The sequence below is a fragment of the Pteropus medius genome, unplaced genomic scaffold (genome assembly GCF_902729225.1).
Source record: "Pteropus medius unplaced genomic scaffold, Ma_sr-lr_union100, whole genome shotgun sequence".
Taxonomy (NCBI): Eukaryota; Metazoa; Chordata; class Mammalia; order Chiroptera; family Pteropodidae; genus Pteropus; species Pteropus medius.
Window position 1 is genome coordinate 126,733 of NW_024342648.1, and position 24,397 is coordinate 151,129.

A 24,397-nucleotide genomic window follows, 5' to 3' on the forward strand; every position below is an offset into this window, starting at 1 on the left:
AAGCTTCTTACAGACAGGCACCACAGCTCGGTCAGGCCACCATGTATTCCGAGTCCTGGCCGAGAGCCTTGAACTGATGCTGGTGCACAGGAAGACAGCTTGGGCCCAGCCTCTCCACCAGGCAGAACCTTCTAGACCCCACTGCTTGACAGCCCTGTGCCGAGCACCAAATGACTGACTGAATGACAGCTGGCCAGGTGGGCGGGACCCTCAGACCTCAACCATGTTCTCCACCCATTGGACCCGCCTCTCCCTGCCTTGAATTCCCTGCCTTGAATTCCCTGCCTTGGTGTCGTCCCCTCTCAGCCTGTGCAGATCTCAGCCTTGCTCTCTACCTATTTCTCACTCCCTCTAAAGCCTCACCTTTGTCTCCCTGAAGCTGCTCCTGTGGGGGGTCTCCCTCAATGTAGTGTCAGTCCATTACCAAGGCTAGCTACAGGCCGGTCCCACTGCACACTGGGTACATGGGACCCCACTGGACAGGGAGGCCCTGGGCTCTAGATGCAGATGGAGCTGGGCTTGTCCGGGCCCTCAGAAAGTGGCCAAGCTTCCAGTGATCGTGTGGGTGTCGTGGCTGATGACGGCCTCTTCCTGGGATGCTTGGCGGGCTGGCGCAGTTAGTAAGTGGTCAGCACTGGGCTCAGCATTGAGGAAGTGCCCACCCACAGAGCGATTATCGCATCCTAAGGGACCTGCACTGATTGAGCAAGAAGGATGACTTGCTAGGTTCCTTCTCTCTGAATCAGCTTTCCCACTCAGTTTCTCTGAGCTCCAGGGCAGGCAAGCGAAGGAGGTCCCCCAGAATCTGTGCCGCCCTCCTGCCAGCCCCCAGCTGAGTCTCATCCTGAGATCACACAGGCAGGACCGGTTCCTCTTTTTTAGGGGAGAAAAAGGCCGGAGGAGGGGGAAGGCGTCCAGATGCCCAGGAGCATAGATCAAGCCCTTCCAGAAATCCACAACAGCTGCCTCCCTGATCCCAGAGAACCATCTCCTTGTTCAGGTCTAGGCTTCCACACGTTCTGGGCGGGCTTAGGACAGAATTCCAGAGGCCACTCACTGGACTAGCAACCAGAGGCCGCCTCCCTCATTCTGCTCTGTTGCCTCGCTCCGGGGTCTCAGTTCTGCCCCTTGGCCTCAGTGTCCCCATCTGGGTAGGAGTTTGACTTCTCTGAGGTTGTGCTTGCCCAGATGCTGGGCGGGTCCCAGTGAGTGCAAGTGTATCCTTGGCAGGTGCCTGGGGCGGGGGGAGGGTGCCAGGCTGTGAGGGGAGTGGGCACAGCTAGCCTGCAGCTGTCTCAGCAAATTGCTCCCTTTGAGCTGGGGCTGGGAAGCTCTGTCTCCCTCCTTCTTCCTCCCTCTCTCCTCCCTCTCGGCCCACCCAGCCCCTCCTCCTCCCTCCCTCCTTCTCCTCCCTTTCTCCTGTTAGCCTGCCTGCCCAGCCTTTAGCCTCCCTCCCACCTCCTCCAGTCTCCCTCTCTCCACGAACTGCCCAGGAGTGAGCAGCTGCCCTGGAGGGCCTGACGGACAGACACACGGTCTGCTGGACACCCAAGCCTGCCAACTAGCCAGTCTACACCCAGTGCTTCCTCTCCGCAGGTAAGCCGCCCACACCAGACACTCGCTGTCCCTGGTGTCCCCACACCGGCCTTGAGCTGCCCTCGATGTCGCATCCCTGGCTCTGTTGCCCCCTCACTGTTCTCAAGATGTCCTCGACCCTGACCTTACTGCCCCTATGCTGCCCCTCCACGTCCCTGTCCTTGTCGCCCTGCTCCCTTACCGCCCTCTCTTGTCCCCAGTCTGCTTGCGGATTCCCACGGCACTGCTGCAGGCTCCTGGTCCGTGCCCCTTCATCGCCACCCTGCGGCCCCCTCGGTCCTTGTCCCGTTTCTGCGCCTATTCCCCTCCTTCCAGACGCCTTCTCCACCCCCTTCCCTCTCCCTTCTGACCTCGCTCAGCTCAGCTCCATGTCTGCCCTCTCTGCCTCCCCCTTGGGGTTCCTCCCCTTGGCTGCCACCCCAGAGCATCACCAAAGCGTGGCTGGGTGGCTGGTACCCCAGCTCTGCCAGTTGCCCTCACCCTTCACTCCAAGGCTCCAGGAGTACCCTGCACTCCCGCTGGCCTCTCTCGGCATTCTTCTTGGGCATCTCCTCGCTCGCTCAGGGTTTCTCTCCTGGCTCAGGTCAGGAGGACCTTTAGGTACTCGCCGGAGCTCAGGCCAGGGAGCTGTCCCCACTGCCTGGGACCAGACGTTGGCAGGGGCTCAGAGACTTGGTTCTCCAGGCACGCCCCAGGCACCCTGCCCAGATATTCCTCGCTTACCCACAGGCTAATGCCCTGCCTCTATCTATCTCCTTCTGGGCGACGTGTGGGTCCACAGAGCCCTGGCCACCAGGGCCCTTGGTGGGGCTGCCTGGGTGGCTCAATCCCATCTCCCCAGAACCCCTATTGATTGGGACTCATAATTGGCGGTCAGGCGGAGAGAAACTCAGGCAACTGTGCTGTGTTATCCTGAGCAGGCATGGCTTGGGGCCCCATAGGGCTTCTGAGGACCCTGGGGTAAATGTGGGACCACAGTCCCACTTCCAAGCTGGTACACCATCGTCCCAGGAGGGATACCTTTAGGGATAGGTGAGCTTCAGTAGCTCCCTGACGAGGTGCCCTGTCCCCTAAAGGCAGCCCAGCCACGGGTGCATGGGGCATCTTTGGAATGGAGAGAGAGCCCCAGGTCTGAAACAAAGTATAGCTATGAGGTTGCCCCCAGGGCCCTTTGGGAAGGGAGGAGGGGTTCCTGCCAGTCCCACCCCGACTCCATCCATTGTACAGAGGGGGCAACTGAGGCCCAGAGAGAGCTAGCAACATACTCACAGTCTCAACCAGTCAGGGGCAGAGCTGGGGTCAGGACCCAGGGCTTCTGACTGACAAACTCTGGCTATTGACCCCGTTCTACCTAGGGAACCCTCAAAGTCACTTGAGCACTAATGATGATAGGCTGTGGTCAAGTGTACTGCATGACGATCAGAGTGGGAGTTGGCAGGGCCATTGGCCCCTGTCCTGCAAGCTTTGGAGATGGCTGGCGTGTAAAGGGGCCTGTCAAGGGACCCAGGAGAGGAGCAAGGGAGAACGGAGCTCTCTGGGTGTGCCCCTGAGTACTCTGGAAGGTTGGGGGAATGAGTGCACCCCTCTTGCTACACCATGGGTGGGTTTGGGGCCTGGGCACTGGTTAGTGAGGGCCACTGAGCCGAGCAGGAGGCCCAGGGTCCTCCAGAGCAGGGTGGCGGGTAGCGTTACATGGGGCAGACCTCACTCAAGCCAGGGAGATTGTTCTTGAATAGTCGTCAGAAGAGCTGCTCAGGTTGCAGATGTGGCCAGTCCCGCCTGTCTTCAGGAGGCTCCTTGCCTATGTGTGAGCAAAGAAGGGTCCCAGGGATTTATATCCAGGTGTACGGGTTCATGTGGAGTGAGAACGCGTGCACACAACTGCCTATGTGCAGGTGAGCGCCTCCTGGTGACGTGCCGCTGCCTGTGCCATCCACACCCTGGGAGAGCTGGTGCTGGGGTAGAGCTCTTCACATGCAGCTTGCTTATGTGTGGTTACCATGGGTAGAGGGGCCTGTGAGGGCAGGACTGTGTGGGTGCATTGAAAGGAAGGCATAGAGTCTCCTCCAAGCCACTGGAGCCAGGCAGCAGGAGCAGGCTGGGAACCAGGGAGCAGAGAGGGCTGCTGTACTGAGCCGGCTGCTGAGTGGTCGCTCTTTCTCACCTTCGAACTTCAAGGACCCAGGTTCCAATGGGCATTAATCTTCCCAATGCTTTCGTGCTCTGCCTACCCTGGAGCGGGGTCCGGGGTCCTCATTGTGTAGAAGGGGAATTGGAGGCCCAGCCCCTTCACCAATGGATTTGATGGCAGTTCTGTGTCTGTCCATTTTAGAGGCCCAGAAATTTGGGGTGGCGACCCTCTGATTATTGTGCGGAGTGACTTTAGAGCATTGGCTCGAATTTCTGCCCGTATCCCACTGGCAGCCCTGGCCCACTGAAGGGGCATGAACAGGGAAGGAAAGGAGGAAAGAGGGTGTTTATAAGACAAGAGTTTCCTTTCTTCAGTAACATCCTACCGTCACTCGAGACAACGGAATGTCCCTTGCAGCACCACCATCGAGTCTCCAGAAGAGGGCGTTGTAATGAGTCCACATGCGAGGATCTGCGCGCAGAGGCTTCCAAGGGGGCTTCCCTTTCTTCTCACCACCACCTGGGTCTCTGAAGCCCCGCCTGCTGCAGCCCTGTGCCTGCAGGGGCACGTCCGGGACCCCTCACCATTTTTGCTCATCCACCAACATCCCTGGTTGTTAGAGGACTTCCCAGGCCCACCGAAACTCCCTCCTGCTCCTCCTTCTTACTCCCCCAGAGTAAGAGAGCTTGAACCCTGCCCGGAGCTGCCCCATCTCTGCCGGCCCTGCTGGTGGGAGGGGCACACCAGCCCAAAGGCTTGCCTCAAATCGAGGCATGAGGGGAGCAGTGGCTCTCCGGGGTACCCTCCTGTGTGAGCTGTGGGGTGGGGGTTAGCACGGGTCCCCTCTGAAGGCAGGCAGACCCAGACCCTGACAGTTCTGTCCCCTCCCCTCCCTCACACGCTAGGCCTTCCACAGAACCCTTTCTGTAAATCCCATCTTAAAGGAAGCCAGTGGGGGAGAAGTAGAGGGGACTGCTTTGGGGTGGCGGTGAAGGTGTTTGTTCAGTCCTGCCCCAGGCCTGAGGCCCGCTGAGGGTAACTGGCCAGTCCCATGACGAGGCCTTTCTCCAGCCTTCCAGACCAGCTTCCCAGATCTCCCTGGGGCTGTGCTTCATCTCTTCACTTTGCAAAGGGGAGGTCCCAAGGTAAAGGCCCTTCCCCCACCTGGAGCCTACAGCTCCAGTGTCCCCAGGGCCTCCTTTGACCCCACTGGGACTTCAGGCTCCCGGGAGCTACCCCAGCCTCAACCTGTTTAACCTGTCCCTCCACCGTCTTTGCTTTGGGTCGGGGTAGCTCCTGGGGCTGCCTTAGAGGGTGTCTTCTTGCCCAGAGCCCACAAGCTTCAGCTTTTTCGGATGCTACTCAGCTCCCATCGCAGCCTGCAGAGCAGCACCAACATCATTGACACCCCTGAGCCCAGTGAAGGAGTGGCACCAATGACTAGAGGCTGCCCCCTCCCTGTGGTGACACTTCTCTCAGGTTTAGGAGGCAGTGGGCTGGGAAAGGTCCCAAACTCTGTGTGACTCTGGACTCACACAGTTCTCCCCTCTAGGGGGTTGGATGGCCAATGGTGGACACAACGGTAGGAGGCTTGAGTGACAACAAGATTGGGGATATGGAGAACAGAAGGTGGACTTGAAGGAGAGGGGCAGAAGGCAGAGAGAGGCTGTCTCTGGCAGCCCTGTTGCAGGAGACAAGGAAAGTTCAAGAGGCAGACGCGAGTGTGACTTTGATCTTCTCCACAGTCCCAGCTGGGCCTTCATTATGGTCCCCTGGATCTTAGAGGCCACCCAGCTGCAAAGAGGCCTGCAGCACAGGAGTCCTGGATGGGGCTGAAAGTGAACGGGTCCCAGAGCCTCAGACTGGATGCGGAGGGCTGGGTCCCACCCCAGCCAGAGCCCCTGACGGAGAGCTCGGACCCCGTGCAGGGAAGGAGCTGCGGGAAACCCTGGACCCAGGAAGAGAAGAGGCTATAGTCCTCCTTCCGGGGTGCCTGGCAGCTCTCCTGCTGTGAGAGCTTGGCCAAACTCCCTTGCCTTGGTCTGGCTCAGTGAGAGAACTAGGCAGGCAAGGCCCCAGGCTCTGGGAGCCAGGCTGAGAACATCACCATGGGTGACGGGGAGAGGGGGTCTGATGTCTGCTGGGACCTAAAATGCTCAGTGGAACATCCTTGGTCTGCCAGGATGATGGCTTTTCCAGGCGACTTCCTTGCAGACTGAGGCAGAGCTGGCTTGGTGGGTGTGCTGAGACTGAAACATTGCCACCAGACCCATCAACAAAGGGGGTGGGCCCCTCAGGCAGCGGGGAGCTATTGATGATGGCAACCAGAGAGAGAGGTGCCATGTTTCCAAAGGATTCATGAGATGAGCAAGGGGGTATGGGACCCACAGAGCAGGTCCCAGCTTTCCAGAAGCCTCGCTTCCCCCACAGCCTGAAGGAGCTGCCAAGGGGTCTTCTCCAGGGCCCCAGGGGCTGCTCTGCCCCCGTACAGCCCAAGGAGCCTGGGATCTTGTAGCTTTGGGGCCTGCAGCAAAGTCTGTGATTGATGGCAGAGAGTGGAGCCAGACACATGGGCAAGTAGACAGACAGACGGTGGAGTCCCAGCTCTATCATTTCCTCACTGTGTGGCCTTGGGCAAGAGTTTTGGGCAAACTCTGAGCCTCAGCTTACCCACTCGTCAAGTGGTAAAAACAAGTGCTTTCTTCTTATGGTCTTTGTGAAATCACTCGAGTCCCCTACCCCGCCGTAAGAGGTAATAGCATCCTCCCTCTTCCTCAAAGATTCTAGAACATGGTGAGGAGGAGCTCAGGATTTCTTTAGTGAGTAGGAGGAGGAAGGACACACAGCTCAGGCCTGGAAGGACCAGGAAACTCAGGACCCCCAGCTGACCTGGATCAGCTGCTGCCTGACTCCTACGCTCCTGCTTTCCGGAGGTTTCCTGGCAGAGGTGGGGCAGGCATGTTGGCTTTCCTTGATGTTGTGAGGAGGAAGATCTGGCTTGACCAGCACCAGCCACCTCGCCACCTCCCCAGTGCCAGCCCTTTGCAGTCAATGGGCTGGTTCCCTGCGGTCTCCGATGCCCATGTCCTGGTAGAGTCTATCTCTGAAGACCTGGCTCTGTGCAGTCATCCCATCAGCGCCAGGGCCGCAACAGGGAAGATGTGCCCTAGCAAGCCACACTTTGGCATCTGCTCCTCTCGTAGCCTGGAGGGCATGCTGAGGCAATGGTGATGGGTTAAGGGTGGCTAGGGTACAGACGCAGACAGGGTGGGGCTCGGGGTGCAACCCCGCCCCACTCCTGCCACCAGGCCCTCATGCAATCATTCCCACGTGCATGCACACACATGGGCTTCAGCACACCCGTGGATGGCACACATCCCCTCTCTCTGGTTGACGCTCAAGTGCCGATTAGAGCTGATGGAGGCCAGGTGGGCTGAGTAGGGAGCAGTCGGTGTCAGCCTGGGCAGTACCCCTGCCCACGGCCTGCTAGTTGAAGCTAGACCCAGAGGATTTGGTGAATGGGGTGGGGCGGGGAGAAGGAAGGCCACCCTAAATATCCTGTTTCCTTCTCACCCCTCCCCACCCACACAGTCCCAGGGGCCTCGCAGGGCTGAGTGGAAGGTGGCAGGCATGTCAGAGTTCAGGTCGGGTGGCTCAGTGAGGCCAGACACCCCAGGCTGAGGCCACGGGACAGTGCCTGGCGTCTGCAACTTGGCAGCTGTGGGCCACACATCTGCCGGCAAGCTCCCAGGGCATGCCAGACCTCAAGTTCTGCTCCCGCCGCCCTTGGCCTGGCCTGAATGCCTGGCACGGCCCCTCCATGTTCTCAGAGGCTGCCAAGGCGTCTTGTTTGGCTGTGACCTGGAGCAATCCTGCTCAGAGGACTGCGCTGACTTTCAAAGGGCCAGACAAGGAGGGCCCTATTGGGCCGGAGGCGCAGGCTCCAGGAAGCCCGGCCTCTTCCCTCGTTCACACCTGTGGGCGCCAGGCCTCACGGCCATTACCATTTCTTTCCTTTACTCTGAGAAGGTGGGGTCCAGGGAGCTCAGAGCACAGTTTGATGGGGCTCGAGGCCCTCCATACAGTTCTTGGGGACACACCCAAGGAAGCCGATGAAAGGAAACCGAGGCCCGGAGGCCCAGGTAGTGTGGGCAGGTGGGGTCGGGGGGACCTGCCGTGAGTCTCACAGCATCTGTCCATAGGGGCCTCCTACTTCTTGGGCTTCATCCCTCCTGCCTCCTCCATGTGTGTGTGCATGAAAAGGGGGTGCGGTAGGAGATGATGAGGAAGAAGGAAGGGCCACGCTCAAAGTGGGCAGCTGGGCCTGTCTACAGCCCTACTGCCCCCCACCCTGACCACCACCAGCCTCAGATTTCTCCTCCAGGCTCTCTGCACTGTCCGTACAGAGCTAGCCACCCAGAGATCCCCGTTACCTCTATGCTGAGCTGAGGGGCACTGCAGAGGCCTGAAAACCCAGAGCCTGGAGTTGCCCAAGCTGGACTTCAAGTTTCAGGCTGAGTAACTTGGGAAAAGTCTTTTCCTGTTTCTAGATCTCAGTTTTCTCTTCCATAAAATGGAGACAATAACCGCTTGATTCAGGGGAGCCTTCCTTCTGGGCATCCCCTCGAGGCTCCTCCCTGGCTCCTTCTGGCTCTGTGGGGGTCTCTTGCCACCTCCTGCAGGCTTGGTGTCCGGCTGGCCCCCTCCCCTCTGCATAGTTCTGGCTGAGTCTTGTGCCAGTTCCTCGAGGGGAAATGAGGGCTGTGCTGGGAAGCCCGCCCGGCCCCCACCCGGCCAGCCTGCCCACTTCCTGGCCCAGCCAGGAACCGGGGAGAACCAGCCAAACCTTGTCCTCTGCCTCTGTCACGGGGCCCTGGTATAGGTCTCCAAGCCCTCAGCTTCCCTTCCCCTCACAGTGAGCTTGCGCTGGAGCCAGCCTGGCCCCCAGATGCAGCGACATCAGGCACAGCTGCTTTGAGCTGGCTCAACTCCTCTAGAGTCCCCATCCCCCCAGGGCAGGTCCCATGAGACCCACTGATTGGCCTTCCCAGCACTTTTCCATCCTCTCCCCTGGCGGAGGGGCTAGATGCCAGAGCAGAGTTTTCTGTGAAGACTCCCAGCCCCCTCCAGCCCCAACAGGCTGGAGGGGGCCTATCTATACCTGCTTCTTTCCACAGTCTCCCCTGGGCCTGGCAAGACCATACCACCCCACCCCCACCTGCCCAGGTGGACTGTGGATCCCAGAGCCTTCCAAGGCTCCCGCTGGGCATTCCAGCCCTGACTCATCCCCCCTGTGAGGTGGCGGCTTTGGCAGGGGTGCCAGACAAGGGGGGAGCAGGCTCCTCCTTCTCTCTCGTTTCCTCTTGCTCCCCTGCCTTCATCCACCCCTTCTTGTTCTCTTCCACTGCTCCTCCTCTCCCCAGCCCTGGGCATCCAGTGGCACCTGGGCAAGGGCCCCTCGAGGTGGCAACAGACACGAGAGGCCTAGGGCTGCCCTGCTCTGCCCTGGGAGTTGCAAACTTGGGGAAAGAAGGAAGGACACGTTTTCCAGGTAGGCGAGCCCGGGGCCTTCTCCCTACACTGTGCCAAGGCCTTCTGGGGGTCCCCTGGGTCCTGCTTGGCCAGCCTGGGGCTGGCAGAACCTGGGGTGTGACCGAAGGAGCCAGGGAGGCTGGGTGCTTCTCCTCTCTTTGCTGTGTCACCTAGGGTGGGCAGGTAGCTTCTCTGAGCCTGTCACTGGAGGCCACACACTCAGGAGGGCTGACAGGGCCTGCCGGGGGCACTCTGGGGCTGGCTTTGCAGCTTAGTCAGCTGAACCATGTCCTGGGCCCTGGGGTCTCCATGCACCGGCTACCAGAAATACTACTCCATTCCATCCCTGCCTCTCTGTTCTCAGGGATGGTGGGAACCAGGGCAGGACATGGGGCCTGCTAGGAGGGGCAGGAGGAGTGCAGGAGTGGGCAGCAGGACAATAATGGATGGGAATCTCAAGTAGCAGAGCAATGTGCCCAGGCCTGGAGGTGGCCCTAGGCCCCATTAGCCAGCCCAGCCCCACGTCAACTGGGCCTGCTCAGAACAGCAACAGATAGGGCCAAGCTCCTCTTAAGGTGCTGGCCTAGAGTGGGCGGAGCCCTCCAACCCCAGAACCTCCCTTCCACCACTGCAGACAGCGATTAGGCTCAGGGGGCTCCCAGCCCCACTGATGCTCCAAACAGCCCCTTTGCTGGCCTAGATGGGCCCCAAGTGAGGGGCCTTCCTGGAGTGGAGCCAATTCAGGTGTGCAGGAGGCCCTGGCACCCAAGGCAGCCCCAGCGCCCTCCCTTGCCCCCCACTCCCAAGCCTGGGAGGCAAGCTGGGCGGGCACTGTTATTTCTGTTTAACAGATGGGGAAAATGAGGCTGGGATTTCCCTGGAAATCCTTGTAGGTGGGGGTGATGGGAGAGGCGGAAGCTCCAGTTCTTTCCTGTATGGAGACTTCCAGCAGAGGGGCCTCTGGCTGGGGGGTGGCCTCTGTCTGGGGGGTGGCCTCTGCTGGAGGAAGAAGGAGGCAGGCAGATGTGGGTGCTGGAGGCAAGCTCAGACAGGGAAGGTCACCCCCAGCCTCACCCTACTGCCAGGCCTGGGGGGGCCTCCAGACAAGCCTGACCCTGTCTGCCACCCTGGAGGCAGTCTACTCTACTGGGGGGCCAGGCCATGGGCAGAAGGAAGGTTAGGAGCAAATGTGGGAGCCCCAGGGCTCCGTGGCTGAGCCAGAGGAAGGCTTGTGGGCCAGGGGAGGAAGCCGAGGTCCCTGGAAGCCACGGGGAAGTGAGTATGGGGCCGCTCCCCCTCCACCTTGGCAATTTCACTCATGGCCTGAAAGGATGTCCCTAAAGGATGTCCCTCTTTCTCCACCCTGACCCTGGGGGTACCCTGGGTCTTGGCCCAACCTGTCCAGCCTCGTGCCTTGGCCTCTTAACTTTCTTCGGAAAATGTGGGTGCACTGCAAGGTGTGGGGCTCAGGCAGGAAATGAAGCGACTCATAATCCCCTAACTCAACCCTGACTGTGTCCACATTGACTTGAACATGTGGGATTGGCCCTGACCACAGTGGTATCTTCAAAGCGTGGGGGAGCAAATGGTTGGGTTTCTCTCTCTGCCTTCTCCAGTTACCTCACTGACCCCACAGGCAGCTGCTGAGTGACTCAGTGGTGTGTATGTTTGGGGGAGGGGTGCCGTAGACTCGCTAACTGGGAAGACACTGCATCACCCACTGAAGCCAAGTCCTTCCTGGGAACAGAGGGAAGTGGAAGGAGGTGCCCCCATCCTGCCAGGTGCCTCCTGGCTACCCACACCCCTTCCCTCTGCCGCTCAGGCTCAGGGTCTGACTGTCCCCAGTGATGGATAGAGGATACAGTTCCAACACACATAGAACCCAAGCCTATAGTGTTGGGACAGTTGCCAGAAAAGGGCCCAGAGGATGGGCATGGGTACTGCCGAGTCCTCCTGCTGACCTCTCCTTGTCCTGGCCTCCTAGGCATGTCCACTATGTGGCCCCTCTGGCTCCTCACGTCCCTGCTGGCCCTGAGCCAGGCCTTGCCCTTTGAACAGAAGGGTTTCTGGGACTTCACCCTGGACGATGGGCTGCCCATGCTGAATGACGAGGAAGCTTCGGGTGCCGACACAACCTCGGGCGTCCCGGACCTGGACTCCCTCACGCCCACCTTCAGCGCCATGTGTCCTTTCGGCTGCCACTGTCATCTACGGGTTGTTCAGTGCTCTGACCTGGGTCAGTTGTGGGGTTGGGTCGGGAGGGACATGTGAAGCCCTGTGGTATGGGTGTGGAAGGGTGGGAACAGTGATGGGGTGACCCCAAGCAGGCTTCGGGATCCTGATTTCAGTGTGGAAGGGTGTCCAGTTGTCCGGTTGCAAGCCAGTAGGGAGTGAGAAGGGCCAGCTCTGGAGCTTCTGCCAGTCTGTGGTGGAGTCCCTGGGTGCACGTCTGTGCGCGTGTGAGTCCCGGTGCTCTGAGCTGCTCTGGGGCTTTAGCCGGGGCTCACACTGGTGATGGCGGTACTGGCCTCCAGGTCTGAAGGCTGTGCCCAAGGAGATCTCACCTGACACCACACTGCTGGACCTGCAGAACAACGACATCTCTGAGCTCCGGAAGGACGACTTCAAAGGTCTCCAGCACCTCTATGTAAGCCCGCCGGCCCCTGTCAAGGGGCTGCAAGGAGGTGGGCGATCTGCAGCTGACGGGTTGGGTCCAGATGAGTATGAGCACATATGCGTGGGGTGCAAGAGGGGACCGAAACCATGGAGTCCTGAGAGATGTCTGGAGGTGGGCATGGTGGGAGTGCCCAGGGTCAGTGTCACACGTGTGAGTGCCAGCAACAACAAGTACAGGACAGGATCACTCAGCCCAATTCTCTTTTTGGCAGGAAACCTTTTCTTTTATTGGTTCCTCCCAGGAACACGGCAGAACAGAGTTCTATGGGGAAATTGAGGCTCGGAGAAGCACTGGGCTATGCTAGGCAGTCGTGGCATTGCTGGGCCCAAGTGCTGGCTCCCCGCTCTACACTCTGCCCACTAGCACAGACAGGTCTCCTTGAGGCCCAGCTAGGACTCAGACATCTATGAGGTTCCAATAATCATCAGTTCAGGTGGCAGAGGAGGGAGAGGGGAGGGTGGGTGGGCTGGGAAGTTGGTGCCTTCAACTCCGATGGCGGCCCCACCTCAGGCCCTCGTCCTGGTGAACAACAAGATCTCCAAGATCCATGAGAAGGCCTTCAGCCCCCTGCGGAAGCTGCAGAAGCTCTACATCTCCAAGAACCACCTGGTGGAGATCCCTCCAAACTTGCCCAGCTCCCTGGTGGAGCTCCGCATCCATGACAACCGCATTCGCAAGGTGCCCAAGGGCGTGTTCAGCGGGCTGCGCAATATGAACTGCATTGGTGAGTGTGCCCCGGCCCCAGACAGTTCTCACTCTGGCGATCAGCAAGAGGGGTCACGGAGAGGGGCCTCTTCCAGCCAGAATGGGTCTCATGGAACGTTCTGGAGTCTTGCGTAGGGGTATGCCCCAGAGCCACCAAAGCGAGCTGAAGAGAAACCGAGGGTCCATAGAGAGAAGGAAGGGAAAGGTCCAACGCCATCGGCCAGCCGCCCTCCCTTTCTTCTTCCCCCCGGCCCTTGAGGCCCATGCCAGGCCCAGTGCCCTTGGGGTCTAGTGCTCTTGAACAGCTAGGAATTTACAATTTTCTCAATAAATCAGTGGAACTGCTTTCAGGGGCAGATTAGGAAGTGGATGATTAGCAGGGCCACTCAGAGCAGTCCAAGCCAGGAAGCCAACAGGCCCCGGGGTGTGCGGGCAATTGCTCAGCTCTGGTTCCGTGGCTGAGGAGGCCTCTCTCCTAGAGATGGGCGGGAATCCCCTGGAGAACAGTGGCTTTGAACCTGGAGCCTTCGATGGCCTGAAGCTGAACTACCTGCGCATCTCTGAGGCCAAGCTCACCGGCATCCCCAAAGGTAGGAGGCAGCCCTTCCGTCCCACACTGGGCGGAGCTGGGGGCCTGGAGACTTCTGGAGCCACCTGGCCTCCTCAGGGAGGGCTTCAGCAGCCCTCCCGCCTCCCTACGCACAGCACCAGCCCCCATATCCCTGCATTCATCTTAGAGCACCCTTTTTTTCCCGGCAGATCTTCCCGAGACCCTGAATGAACTCCACCTGGACCACAACAAAATCCAGGCTATCGAGCTGGAGGACCTGCTCCGCTACTCCAAGTTGTACAGGTGGGCTGGGAAACCCAGGGTGTGCCCCACCCCACAGTCCTCCTCTCCTTTGGCCTCACAATACATCTCATCCACCCCTTCACAGGTTGGGCCTAGGCCACAACCAGATTCGAATGATAGAGAATGGGAGCCTGAGTTTTCTGCCCACGCTGAGGGAGCTGCACTTGGACAATAACAAGCTGTCCAGGGTGCCCACTGGCCTTCCAGATCTCAAGCTCCTCCAGGTGAGAGGTGCGGGGGCGGGGAGGGCAACCCCCAGTGCTGAGTTCTCTGAGACTGTAGAGCAGCCCATGTCCCCAGGGCAGTTTGTCAGCCCTCTGCCCCTCCTGGCGCAGACCTAGCATGTGTGGGGCCCAGGTACAGAGTGGAACGGCACTTTGCAGTACAAGTGGCAAGCTGCGTAGTCTGGCCACTTCCTCCTGCTCTCTCTGCCTCTGCCTCCTCATCTGAAAATGAGCAGTCACAAGGACCCCTTCCTCGGTGCCAACAGTTTTTCCTGAGGAAGAGGAGGAGGAGAGCCGGACAGCAAGGAGGGCAGGGCACCGGTGGAGAGAGGTTGTGACAGATGAGCAGGAGGTGGACTGGTAGATATTGGAGCTGAAGGTCTCCCGAGTGGGTGGGGCACCAGAAAGGTGTGTCAGGGCCTGGGAGGTCAGGGAATAGTGAGGGCACGGGAGTGCACAGATGTGCAAAGACAGGGACAGCCCAGGACAGGAAGTCAGCTGATGGGAGTTGGTACAGGGCTTTGCCTGGAGTTCCCTCAGGGGCTCCATCCCTGGCTTGGTTTCCAGTCACGCGGGTGAACTTGGCCTTGCCCAGCCCTGTTCTGGCCCTTAGTCTCTTCCTCAGCCCCATTCACTCGTGCCGGGAGACCTGCCATTCCCACGCACTGTACAAATGACTCAAGCTGACCCTTGGGTGGGGGACAGCCTGGCTGCAGTAGTAGCATCAGCAGAAGCAGCAACGCTAGAGTGCTGTCCTCTAGTGGCCGGTTCTTCTCCGCCTCTAGAGGGCGTTGCTACAGACTGAGCACCTCCCACCATCCCTGGGCTTCTTAACCAACCGCCCTCCTGTCCTGTCTGCCCCTCCCCTAGACAGGGGCTTCAGGGAGTCTGGGGAGGTCCGTAGAGGGCAAGTGCCCCTGAGGACTGGGAGGAAAAGGTCACCCCGCAGGCTTTTTCTCATGCTCCCTGGTCCCTGGAGTGAGAGGCTGCTTCCCTAGGGGCACGCCCAGAGCCTGGGGAACTCAGAGGGAAGCCCAAGGGCTCTCTCTGAGCCCAAAGTGCTATCTTTCCTGCATGGACGGCCCAACCTCATCCTTTGCTCCCATGTGCTCCTCACCTCCCCACCCACCACCACCACCCCACCCACCAGCCCCTTTCCTGGCCCCTGGTCACAAACCCGCCTGACCACCACAGACGAGCTTCTGTTTGCTCCTCCCCACGGTGGGAGAACCACATCCAGGCTCTCAAAGGGCAGTGTGGATGCCATGCAATGGAATGATGCCCATGTGGTGGCCTGGCCAGACTCGTGGAAGGTGGTGAGAACCCCTTGGCCACCAACACCGAGCCTCAGCCATGCTTCTCTATCCTAGGTCGTCTACCTGCACACCAACAACATCACCAAGGTGGGCGTCAACGACTTCTGCCCTGTGGGCTTCGGGGTCAAGCGGGCCTACTACAACGGCATCAGCCTCTTCAACAACCCTGTGCCCTACTGGGAGGTGCAGCCAGCCACCTTCCGCTGCGTCACCGACCGCCTGGCCATCCAATTTGGCAACTACAAAAAGTAGAGGCAGCGGCAGCCTGTGGTGGCCTGGGTGGCGTCTCTGGGGAGCACAACAGATGTCCTGAAGGGAGAGGCAGAGCAAGGGAGCAAAGCCAGTGCCCAGCTGCACCCAACCCAGCCCCACCCCTGATCCCCAACCCTCACTCGTTACCACCTGACACTCTGTCTCCGGCTCCCAAGAGTGCAGGTGGGGCACGAGGCCCAGACCCCATCACGTGTCCCCTTGGCTTCAGAGCTGACCCTGCCCCCCACATCATAGCTGCTGAGAGGCATCCCCACCAAGTTTTCTTCCATTTCACCCTGAAACCAAATTGTCCAGGCTCCATTCCGGAGAAACAACTCCTTGGGTCTGGGGGGGCAGGAGGGGACAAGCAGGGATGTAGACAGTGAGCCCATCGCACCTGACTGGTGCGCATTCCTCCTCCTCATGAACTTCCAGCTTCCAGCCCTCCTTAGCCTGCTCTGTTACCCTTGGCCTCCCAAGGCCCCCCACCTTTATGCAAGGTCATGGCGCATTCACCTGAGCCTCCTTGCCCTACTGGCCTCTGGACCAGTTCTCTTCCTCTCTCTCTCTCTCTCTCTCGCTCTCGCTCTCGCTCTCGCTCTCTCTCTCTGTCTCTCATCTTCTCTCTCTTCTCTCACATCCTTGGGCTGGGTCTGGTCTCTGTCATACTAGGCCCCTGCCCAGCCCTTACCCAGGCAAGCTGGGGAGTGAGGGGCATCTGCCCAGGCCTTTCCCCCAAGCCTGGATGGTCCTGGAGGAGGCAGTGGAGGTGCTGCACCCCATACATGCTCCAGTTAAGAAAGCAAGCACTGGACTCAGTCAGACCCTGGGAGTCTGGCCCCCAGGAGGGGCCCAGCATCCCACTGGAGTCCCAAGCATGCTTTTCATTGTCCCCCTTCCCCCATGATGGCTATGTCTCCCTTCCCCTCGCTTCCGGCCTTTGGTGTGGGGTTTTGAGCAATCACATCCAGCTTGAGGAGGGGCCGCTTCTGAGGTCAGTTGTTGTCTTTCAATTAAAGAAACACTGTGCAATATGGCTCTGTGTGTCGCTGCACTTGGGGTAGCACTGGAGACAGAACAGAAAGGGGAGTCATGAGGGGCCACCTTCAGTCAGTTCCCAGGTCCTGCTTCTCTGTGCCCCCTCTAAGCCTGGGGCTTCTTTATTTCTGCTTTTCTTCCCTCCGGTGAAGGCCTGTGGCAACCCCAGGTCCTGGGCTGGAAAGGGTGGGGGGGCCCAAGCAACCAGGTGGAAGGCCTCGGCCTGGCCCCTTTCCCCGCCTTTGAGGTACTTCTGTCACCCCAGCTGTCCTTAGACTGGACTCCTGAAGCAGGCCCACCAAGGTAGCATCTGTGCTTCCAGAGCGGAGCATTTGCCAAGCACCTGCAGGCCGCAGAGCGCCTGGCAGACCCCCTCCCAGGGGAGCCAGGAAATCTTAGGGTGCCCCGACTGCTCCTCGTGCTGAATTCCTATGTCAGCAGCAGGGGGTGCACTCCAGGTAAGGGTGCTGTGTATGTCTACCTGTGCCCGCCTGGCCTGGGTTCTTGGCACAGCCCCTACCCCATAAGGCACACTGTAGCCAGTAGAGCCAAGCCCAGGTTGCACAGTGCTGGCACCAGCTTCTAAGAGAACACTCAGAGCACAGCCTGGAAGGCCTGGGGACACAGGCCTGCCCCAGAAAGGCCAGTGACAGGGACAGTCCCCAGAGCAGTGGCCCCCTCGGATAGTATGCTCAGAGGCCTGAGGTGGAGGTTGGCTAGAGCCTGGCTGCTCTTCCTTTGTCCCCCACGCAGGGCTTCTTCCTTGGGCGGTGGGAGCCGGGGCTTTCCTGGGCAGCCACAGGCCACCCGCAAAAACAAAGCAAGCAGGGCCCACCAGGAGTGGCAGCCCAGGAGAGAAGGAATCCAGAGGCACAGTGCGCTGGCTCCGCGCACACAGCCACGTACCCTTCTGCCTGGACTGGCACCGGGGTGCCTGGCGTTCTTGGGTTTCTCCTTTTGGGGATGGGAGGTGCCACACACCACGGTGGCCCAGTGATAGAATGTCACCCGTCAGCATCATAGCACTATTCTGGGCCATGTGTTCTATAGCCCAGCAATCTCTGCTGAGCTGGGCAGGCTCAGGGCAAGGGCACTGGCCAGGGGCCAGGAGTCAGGCCCTTGGTCAAGTCCCCTCACTAGCCGAGAGGAGGGGCAGTCAGCACAGGGGCCTGGCGGAGAAAGAAACATGGCACCCTTGGGCCGTTTCTCTATGAGCAGGTCTGGGGCGCCTGACCATGTTGTATGGGTCCAACACGGCCACCCACCAGCGTGGGCTTCTGTCTCCTTGCGTCCCTCCCAGGCATCCTGCCATTCCTTTCCCCCTTGCTTCCCTCTCGCTAGGGATGCAGGTGTTACGACGAGCTAGCAGGACGAGCGTAATAATGTTCATAAGCAAAGAGCTGGGCCTCAGGGAATGTCCTGTAGGCCTGGTGGGTCACCCCTCACAGTAGGGGCCAGTGCCCTGCAGGTGGGCCCAACACTCTGCCCAGAGTAGAGGCTGTGAGGCACCCAGGGGCTCCTTGGGCCCTGAGGCAAGAGTCCAGGGAGGTGAACAGGGCACACTCAGAAGGGCTTGTGGGTCATGGTTGGAAGGGAGGCCTCCACACCCAGAGCAGTTGGTCAAAGACTAATTACTTAGCTTCGTTCTGCTATCAAGTATGTTGCCAACTATTAGATCAAGGGTCCCCAATCCCCAGCCCATGGACCAGTACCGATCCGTGGCCTGTTAAGAACCGGACCACACAGCAGGAGATAAGCAGCAGGCCAGCCGCTCCCCAACACCAGCCTCCCCTCCTCAGCTCCACCTCAGTTCATCAGGCATTAGATTCTCATAGGAGCCCCGGTCCCTGATGCTAAAAGGTTGGGAACTGGTGGAGTAAATGATTAATAATAATAGGAAGAAGAAGGAGAATATGAATAAAATGTTGAGACTGATTAGGCTTTAAAAAATTCCCACAGCGACATCAAGATTACTCCCGTCAGCCGACAGTTCCCACGTACAGTTTCACATACACTTTGTACCATGCAGAGCGTCCTCCTCACGGAGCTCAGGACCCAGCTTCAGTCACAGGAAGCCCCAGGGTGGCAAAGCTGCAGAGGGCTGAGATGGGCACACTGAGCTGCAGGTGGATGGGTGGACTTGGGGAGAGGGTCCAGTTAGACAGTGCAGGAAATGTGGGAGAGGAGCCAGGTTCCAGCTCAGTCTTGGGTTGAGGAGGGGCGGTCAGCACAGGGACCTGTGGAGACACATTGTTCGTGAGGTCAGAGGAAGGGAGTGGGCAGGGTGGAGGCGTGGTTCCCCCCGTGGTCTGAGGCCCCTGGAGGAATACTTCTTGAGGGCTGGGAGCACCCCAAGAGTCGTGAGCGTGTGCATGCAGCTCAGAGGAGGGGTCTGAGCCAGAGGGCAAGCTGGGGCCGGAACACATGTGCATGCGCATGCACACACAGGGCAATGAAAGTCATGGGAACAGCTCACTTGGGGAGAGCAGTCCCGTGAAAGGAGAGGCCGCCAAGGAGTGGACCCTGATTGACACAGGGCTGGGGTGGGGGACATTTCCGAGCATTTATTGCCAGTCAGGTGCCTTCTAGATGTGGCAGGGCCCAGCTGGAGCCTAAGCTGAATCCACGGGTTGGCTTTAGACAAGTTGGGGCTTGTCAGAGGGGCAGCCAGCCAGGTGTCCGCAGGCCATGGCCAGGGATGGGGGCAGGGCACCTCAGAGGGACAACCCCTCCTCGAAGGGCCTGAAGGGCCAGTGGAAGTGCTGCTCTGAGAACTTGGGTGGTGGTGGTCATCCACCTCTGGTCCCCCACCCCGCCCCTGTGGTTTCCAGGCCCCTCCCCTGTGGACTTCGGGCTTTGGCCTCCAGTTTCAGGCTCCACTCTGGACACGTGGGGCAGGCCACCGCCACCTGGGATGGCAGAGCCACTGAAAGGCCCTGGTGCCCACTGCAGACAGGCTGCCAGGGCAGGGTAGGAGCGCCTGGAGGCCGGAGCTGGCTTGGCAAGAGGAGTTGCACTCCAAGGACCACGTCCTTGTAGCCAGCCCGGAGCTTTTGGGAGACTCATCCCTGGCTTTCTAGAATCTCTGGGGTGGAATCTATTGAGGCCCAGCATCTGGGAGGCTCGAAGTGAGGTGTGCCGTGAGTGGGGCTCTGCGGCCAGGAGCTTCTCTGGGTCCAGGTCCCGACTGGTATGAGTTTCCTATGGTAGCCATAACAAAGGACCACAAGCATGTGACTCCAAACAGAGATCGATTGTTTCATACTTCCGGAGGTCACAAGTCCAAAATCAAGGTGTCATCAGGGCCACGCTACCTCTGAAGGCTCTAGGGGAGGGTCCTTCCTGCCTCTTCGAGCTTCTGGTGGCTCCAGGAGTCCCTTGACTTGTGGCTGCGTCATTCTAGTCTCTGCCCCCATCTTCACATGACCTCCTGCTATGTCTGAGTGTATCAAATTTCCTTCTGCCTCCCTCTTATAACGACACTTGTCGCTGCATTTAGGGCCCTCCCAGATAATTCAGAGATCTCCCCATCTCCCGATCCTTAAGTTAATCGCATTTGCAAAATCTCTACTTCCAAATAAGGTCCCAGTACAGTTCCAGGGGTCAGGACATGCACATCTCTCTGGAGGCATTTCAGCTTGCCACGGAGCTGCATGTGAACACTGACCTGGGAGGCCCCGGCACGCCGATGGCCCCCAAGGCCTTGGGGGAGGGGGTCTGTGATCTCAGCCAGAGAAAGAGTGGGCACACAAAGAAGAGAAGAGGCCCAGGGCCCAGCCAGAAGTTTCCCCACTTCAGGGCTGGGCTGAGGAATTGCTGGCCCTAGAGGAGGGTGTGATAGTCACGCCAAAAGTGGCAGGAGTGAAAGCAGGGAAGGGAAGAGGGGTGGCAGCTGTAGGCCCACAGAGAGGAGAGACCCGGCAACAGGCGGTGGCTGAGGATCTGGGAGTGGAGGAGAAGAGTGAGAGCTGAAGAGAGCTGGAGGCAGGAGATAAGAGAGGGAGAGTGGGCTCCTTCTGCAGGGAGTGTGGGGGGCAAGGGCTGAGGGCGGGCATCTTGTTCTTGGCTTTGATTATTAAGGTAAGAGTGCCTGGGTTATGGGGAACGATGGAGAGATATGTTTACTGGGACAATGCCATAGCAAGGGACAGGAAGGGCCAAGGGCAGAGTGGAAACTAGGAATGAGACAGGAGGAAAATGACAGAGGAGGGTTCAGGGAAACAGGGAGGTCTGGGTCATTGGCCAAGCACCTTCTCCTGCCACACGCCCAGCCCCAGCTATGGGCTGCCCTGGGGCTACTCCCTAAGCATTTCCAGTGCAGAAGAGCTCAATGTAAGGAAGAACTTTCTGAAGAAGCTCTCCCCACCCACCTCCGAACAGATGGAGAAACTAAGAGGGGCTGGCTAATGACAAAGGACCACTCGTGACACATCAGAGTCCCAAGTCTGAGGACCAAGTGACAAAAAGTGGACCCTGCCCTCTCCTGCCCCATTGGCTGCTCGGGGATTGCTGTTTGCTAGGGACTAAGGACTTTGATATCTTGAAGGGCTGTGACTCTGTCCCTTCAGCCCTCCCGAAGGCCACGTACCTTGTTGTTTAGACAGATGACTTTGGCCTCGGTGGGCCTCATGACAGGGCCATGTGGCATGGCCAACTCTTGCCTGGGCTAGCTTTGGGCAGTGCCCTGAGCCAGGCGTAAGAGACACAGAGGTATCAGTGGATGATCACTGCCTCAAACTTTCTCCCCCTTTCATCAAGAGAGGGCCTGTACAAACACAGGGAGAGGGGGCCACATATAACTGCCCAACCAAGGCAGCTGGCTCAGGCCTCTGGCAGCGGGACGGACTTTGCATATTGATGGCAATACTGCTATGTAAACAGTAGCCATCAATAAAATGAAAATGCCCCCAGAGGCAATGGGAGACGGGGCCATTACCCCTTCTAGCCCATTAACTGCTTGGATCTCCGAGGGAGGCAGTGACACAGTCCCAAGGGAGCCTTTTCTCTTTACTTCAGCCACTTTCAGGCCTGCATGTGTGGGTCTGTCCCCTCCTCTCTCAGCACCCATTTCTTCCCCACTCCTGTCCCCCCAGAGCTGCCCTCTGCTAGAAGGCTGGCTGAGAAGGGAGGTGTTCACTATCAGCCACGGTGCACTCCCTGCCCAAGGAAGTAGCCTGCCCCTGCCTCCTCTGGCTCTGGAGCCAGGGGCTCAGATCTAGGATGGAAAGATGTGCCCAAGGAGCCTCCCACACTGCGGGAAGCCAAGAAGGGGATCCGGCCTGAATCTTGCGGGGAGGGAAGGGACGCTGCAGGCTCTCAGGAGGTGCTCCCATCATTCGGAACTCCACTTTATGTGGGGAACAGTGGTGGCCAGCACCCCATCTCCAGCTTCAAAACTGGCTCCAAGTGAGGTCTGATGCCCCTCCAAGTGTGGGGTGTTAAGAAGAGCAACTCCAAGGTGGCTGGCTCTCGCACAATGACGCGAGACTCCGCAGGCAGCACGGAGCTCATGATAAGGTGTTCAGGAAATTAGGGGCTGGCTTCGGCTTTTATCTTTCATATCTGGGCACAGCAGATCAGGAAGGCCAGGTCCTGGGGCTGCTATGGGACCAGAGATCCAAGGCCACGATGGCTGGACCACTGTGCGAGGGGCACCTCCCTCCCTGGCCTGCAGGACAGCCAGCTCGCTTTCAAAGAGCAAACGTCCAGATTGGAATGGAAGCATGTGTGCAAGTGAGCGCGTGTAAATGGATGTGTGAGTGTGCATGAGAAAGTGAGCGAACAACCTTGTGAGTCTGCGTGAGACTTATGAGTGAGCGTGTATAACAATGTGACTGTGGCTGCTCAACTGAGTAGGTATGAGTGTGAATATATGTAAACAGCTGTGTAAGCGTGAATGTGGATGACTAGGTATGTGCGTAAATAAATGCGTGTGTACGAGTGTGCGTGAGTGTGAGAGCACATGACTGCGTATGACTAACTGGGCATTGTGTGTGAGTGAGCATGTGAATGTGCACGAGTGAGCCGTGTGAGTGCGATTCGGCATGTGTGAGTGAGCGTGTGTGCGCTTGTGCATGCCCATGTGTGAGCGAGCATGTGTGTGCACGTGCATGCCCACGCGTGTGTGTGCGAGTGAGCGTGTGCGTGCACGTGCATGTGTGAGTGCGTGTGCCCATGTGCATATGACCTCTGCTTGCACTGAGAGGTGCCAGATCTCAAAGGCTGTCCATGGAACCAGCTGCTTCCTGCAGGGAGGTGTGACAGTTTATCAGCCCGGGTAACAGACCTTTCAGGTCTCTCTCACAGTGCACTTCTGCCCTCTTCTCAAAGATGGTGGCAAAGGCCTGATGTGGGTTCGGAGGCACCCGCTGTCACTGGAGCTGGGGAGCTTGGGGCTCTAAAGAGGAGTGGCATAAGCCAACCAGCTCCCATCCGGTAGCTGGGCATCCATGGGCACACACTTGGGTCTCTGTTCGCTGATGTGCCTCTGTGCGTTTGTGGGTACGGTCTCAGCAATGGGGTCTGTCTGTCTGTCCCCACTGTGGCTACAAATGTCTGTGTCCCTGTGTGTCTGTCTCTGGTGTCTGTGTGCAGTGTCTCAGTGTCCTGCGTAATGGGGGTTTGTTTGATAACCTTTTGGGGTTACCGACTTTGAGAATCTATTGGAAGCTCCAGCTTTCCTTCGGAAAACGTGTTTGGATGTCGCTCTCAGCAGTTAGCAGGCAGTTTCAGGATGATCACCAACCCCCCAGGGGGCTCTTGGACTCCACGCTACAAATCGGCAACCCAGCTCCGTACCCCATTGGAGGGTCAGGGAGACAGCCCCAGAGGGCAGGGGTCCCGAGAGGGAGCGGCAGCGTGGTGGCCCAGTCGCATGCTCATAGCTCTTTCTCTGCACTCCCAGGTGCCGGGGCCCCCAGTTTCCAGCCGCACCCACCCTACCTCAGCTAGCGCCCTCCTGGGGCACTGCCGGATTGGGAAGGGCGGGCACCCCGCACGTCCTGGGGGATAGAAGGGTGCGCACCGGACGCATGGCTCTGGAGCCCTGCGGCCCCCGCGCCGCGCGCCGCCCCCCGCCTGCCTCTCCTCCTCCTCCCCCCGCTCCCTCCCTCCTCTACCTCCTTCCCTCCCTCCCTCCGCGCTCAGAGCTGCGGCTGGAGCCGAGCGCGCCGCGTCGCCCGCTGCCGCCGGTGCGGAGCGTGGGGAGCTCTCGGCCGCAGCCCTCGCCCGCCGCGGAGGGTCGCGCCCGCGCCGCCGGCCAGCCTGCTCTGCGCCCGGGCGTTCCGTCCTTGGAGAGGATCTTTGCCGGCCAGGCGCCCTCCTCCCGCAGCGACAGCGCACGCCGGTGCCGAGGCCGCAGTAGCGGCCGTACCTATGACCGGGTAAGTGGTGCCCCGGGGCGCGCGGGCGCCACCGGGGTGGGCGCGGGCCGGCGCGGGCGGGCGGGGCGGGAGGCCCGGCAGGTGGCAAGGACGGCAGGTGGGGGAGACGTGGGTCCCTTGTCTGCGGCACCTGCACCCCGCGCCGGGCCTGCGTGTCCTTGCGGCGCCGCGGCCGCGCGTCACCCCGGGGCCCCGGGCCGGCGGGCAGCGCCCCGCACCCAGCACCCTGCGCCCCGCATCCTGCGCGCACGCGCATCTGCATCTAGGGAAAAAGGCCGCCGGGGGCTCCGGGCGGGGTCCTGAGAGGGCACAACCGGGGCGCGGGGCCTTGGCCAAATCGGCCGCGCGCACGCACCTCCCTGAGCTTCGCTGCACCCCATCCCCCGCGCCCTCACACTGTCACTCTCCCCGACACACGGTCGGAGAAACCCTCACACGTTCCCACACTGTCCCCGCACGCCCACATAGTCGCCCAGCCGACCCTGCCGCTGGCATGGCCAGTGCCAATTGCAAGCCACCCCTGCCACACTTGGGTAACTCCTTCTCCATCCCTCCATGCACAGCTGTCCTCCCCCTCCTCACCTGTGTGACCTTGGCCAGCAGACTTCTCCTGTCAGGGCCCTCAGTTTTCTGGAGGGTTTAGGATTCTGGAATTTGGAGCGCTGGGGCCGCATCTCCCAGAGGAGGGAGC

The 24,397-nt window shown here is 59.7% G+C and overlaps 2 protein-coding genes across 5 annotated transcripts in view; both read left to right on the forward strand.

Moving 5' to 3' along the window:
• The first annotated feature begins 1,440 nt into the window (after positions 1 to 1,440).
• Positions 1,441 to 16,322, forward strand: BGN (biglycan). 2 transcript variants are annotated; one of them, XM_039866929.1, is made up of 8 exons: positions 1,441 to 1,596; positions 11,244 to 11,495; positions 11,794 to 11,906; positions 12,447 to 12,660; positions 13,121 to 13,231; positions 13,401 to 13,494; positions 13,580 to 13,718; positions 15,089 to 16,322. In XM_039866929.1, exons 2-8 carry the CDS (start codon positions 11,246 to 11,248, stop codon positions 15,284 to 15,286), a joined length of 1,119 nt encoding a protein of 372 aa, XP_039722863.1. In that variant the 5' UTR covers positions 1,441 to 1,596; positions 11,244 to 11,245; the 3' UTR covers positions 15,287 to 16,322. The 2 variants fall into 2 exon arrangements, with proteins under 2 accessions (XP_039722863.1, XP_039722864.1); XM_039866930.1 differs by lacking the exon at positions 1,441 to 1,596 and adding an exon at positions 9,087 to 9,278.
• A 7,239-nt stretch (positions 16,323 to 23,561) lies between these two features.
• Positions 23,562 to 24,397, forward strand: part of ATP2B3 (ATPase plasma membrane Ca2+ transporting 3) — a 64,210-nt gene continuing 63,374 nt past the window's right edge. For all 3 annotated transcript variants that reach the window (XM_039866931.1, XM_039866934.1, XM_039866933.1), the window contains exon 1: positions 23,562 to 23,706. The gene's annotated coding sequence lies outside the window, so the exon portion shown is untranslated. The remainder of the gene's footprint in view (positions 23,707 to 24,397) is intronic.

What these genes read in the sequence shown, in the direction of transcription:
- BGN (XM_039866929.1), top strand. Translation starts at nt 11,246, where the DNA reads ATGTCCACTATGTGGCCCCTCTGGCTCCTCACGTCCCTGCTGGCCCTG. An exon ending in TGTTCAGTGCTCTGACCTGG is followed by an intron (nt 11,496 to 11,793) that starts GTCAGTTGTGGG and finishes ACTGGCCTCCAG; the next exon opens with GTCTGAAGGCTGTGCCCAAG. An exon ending in GCGCAATATGAACTGCATTG is followed by an intron (nt 12,661 to 13,120) that starts GTGAGTGTGCCC and finishes CCTCTCTCCTAG; the next exon opens with AGATGGGCGGGAATCCCCTG.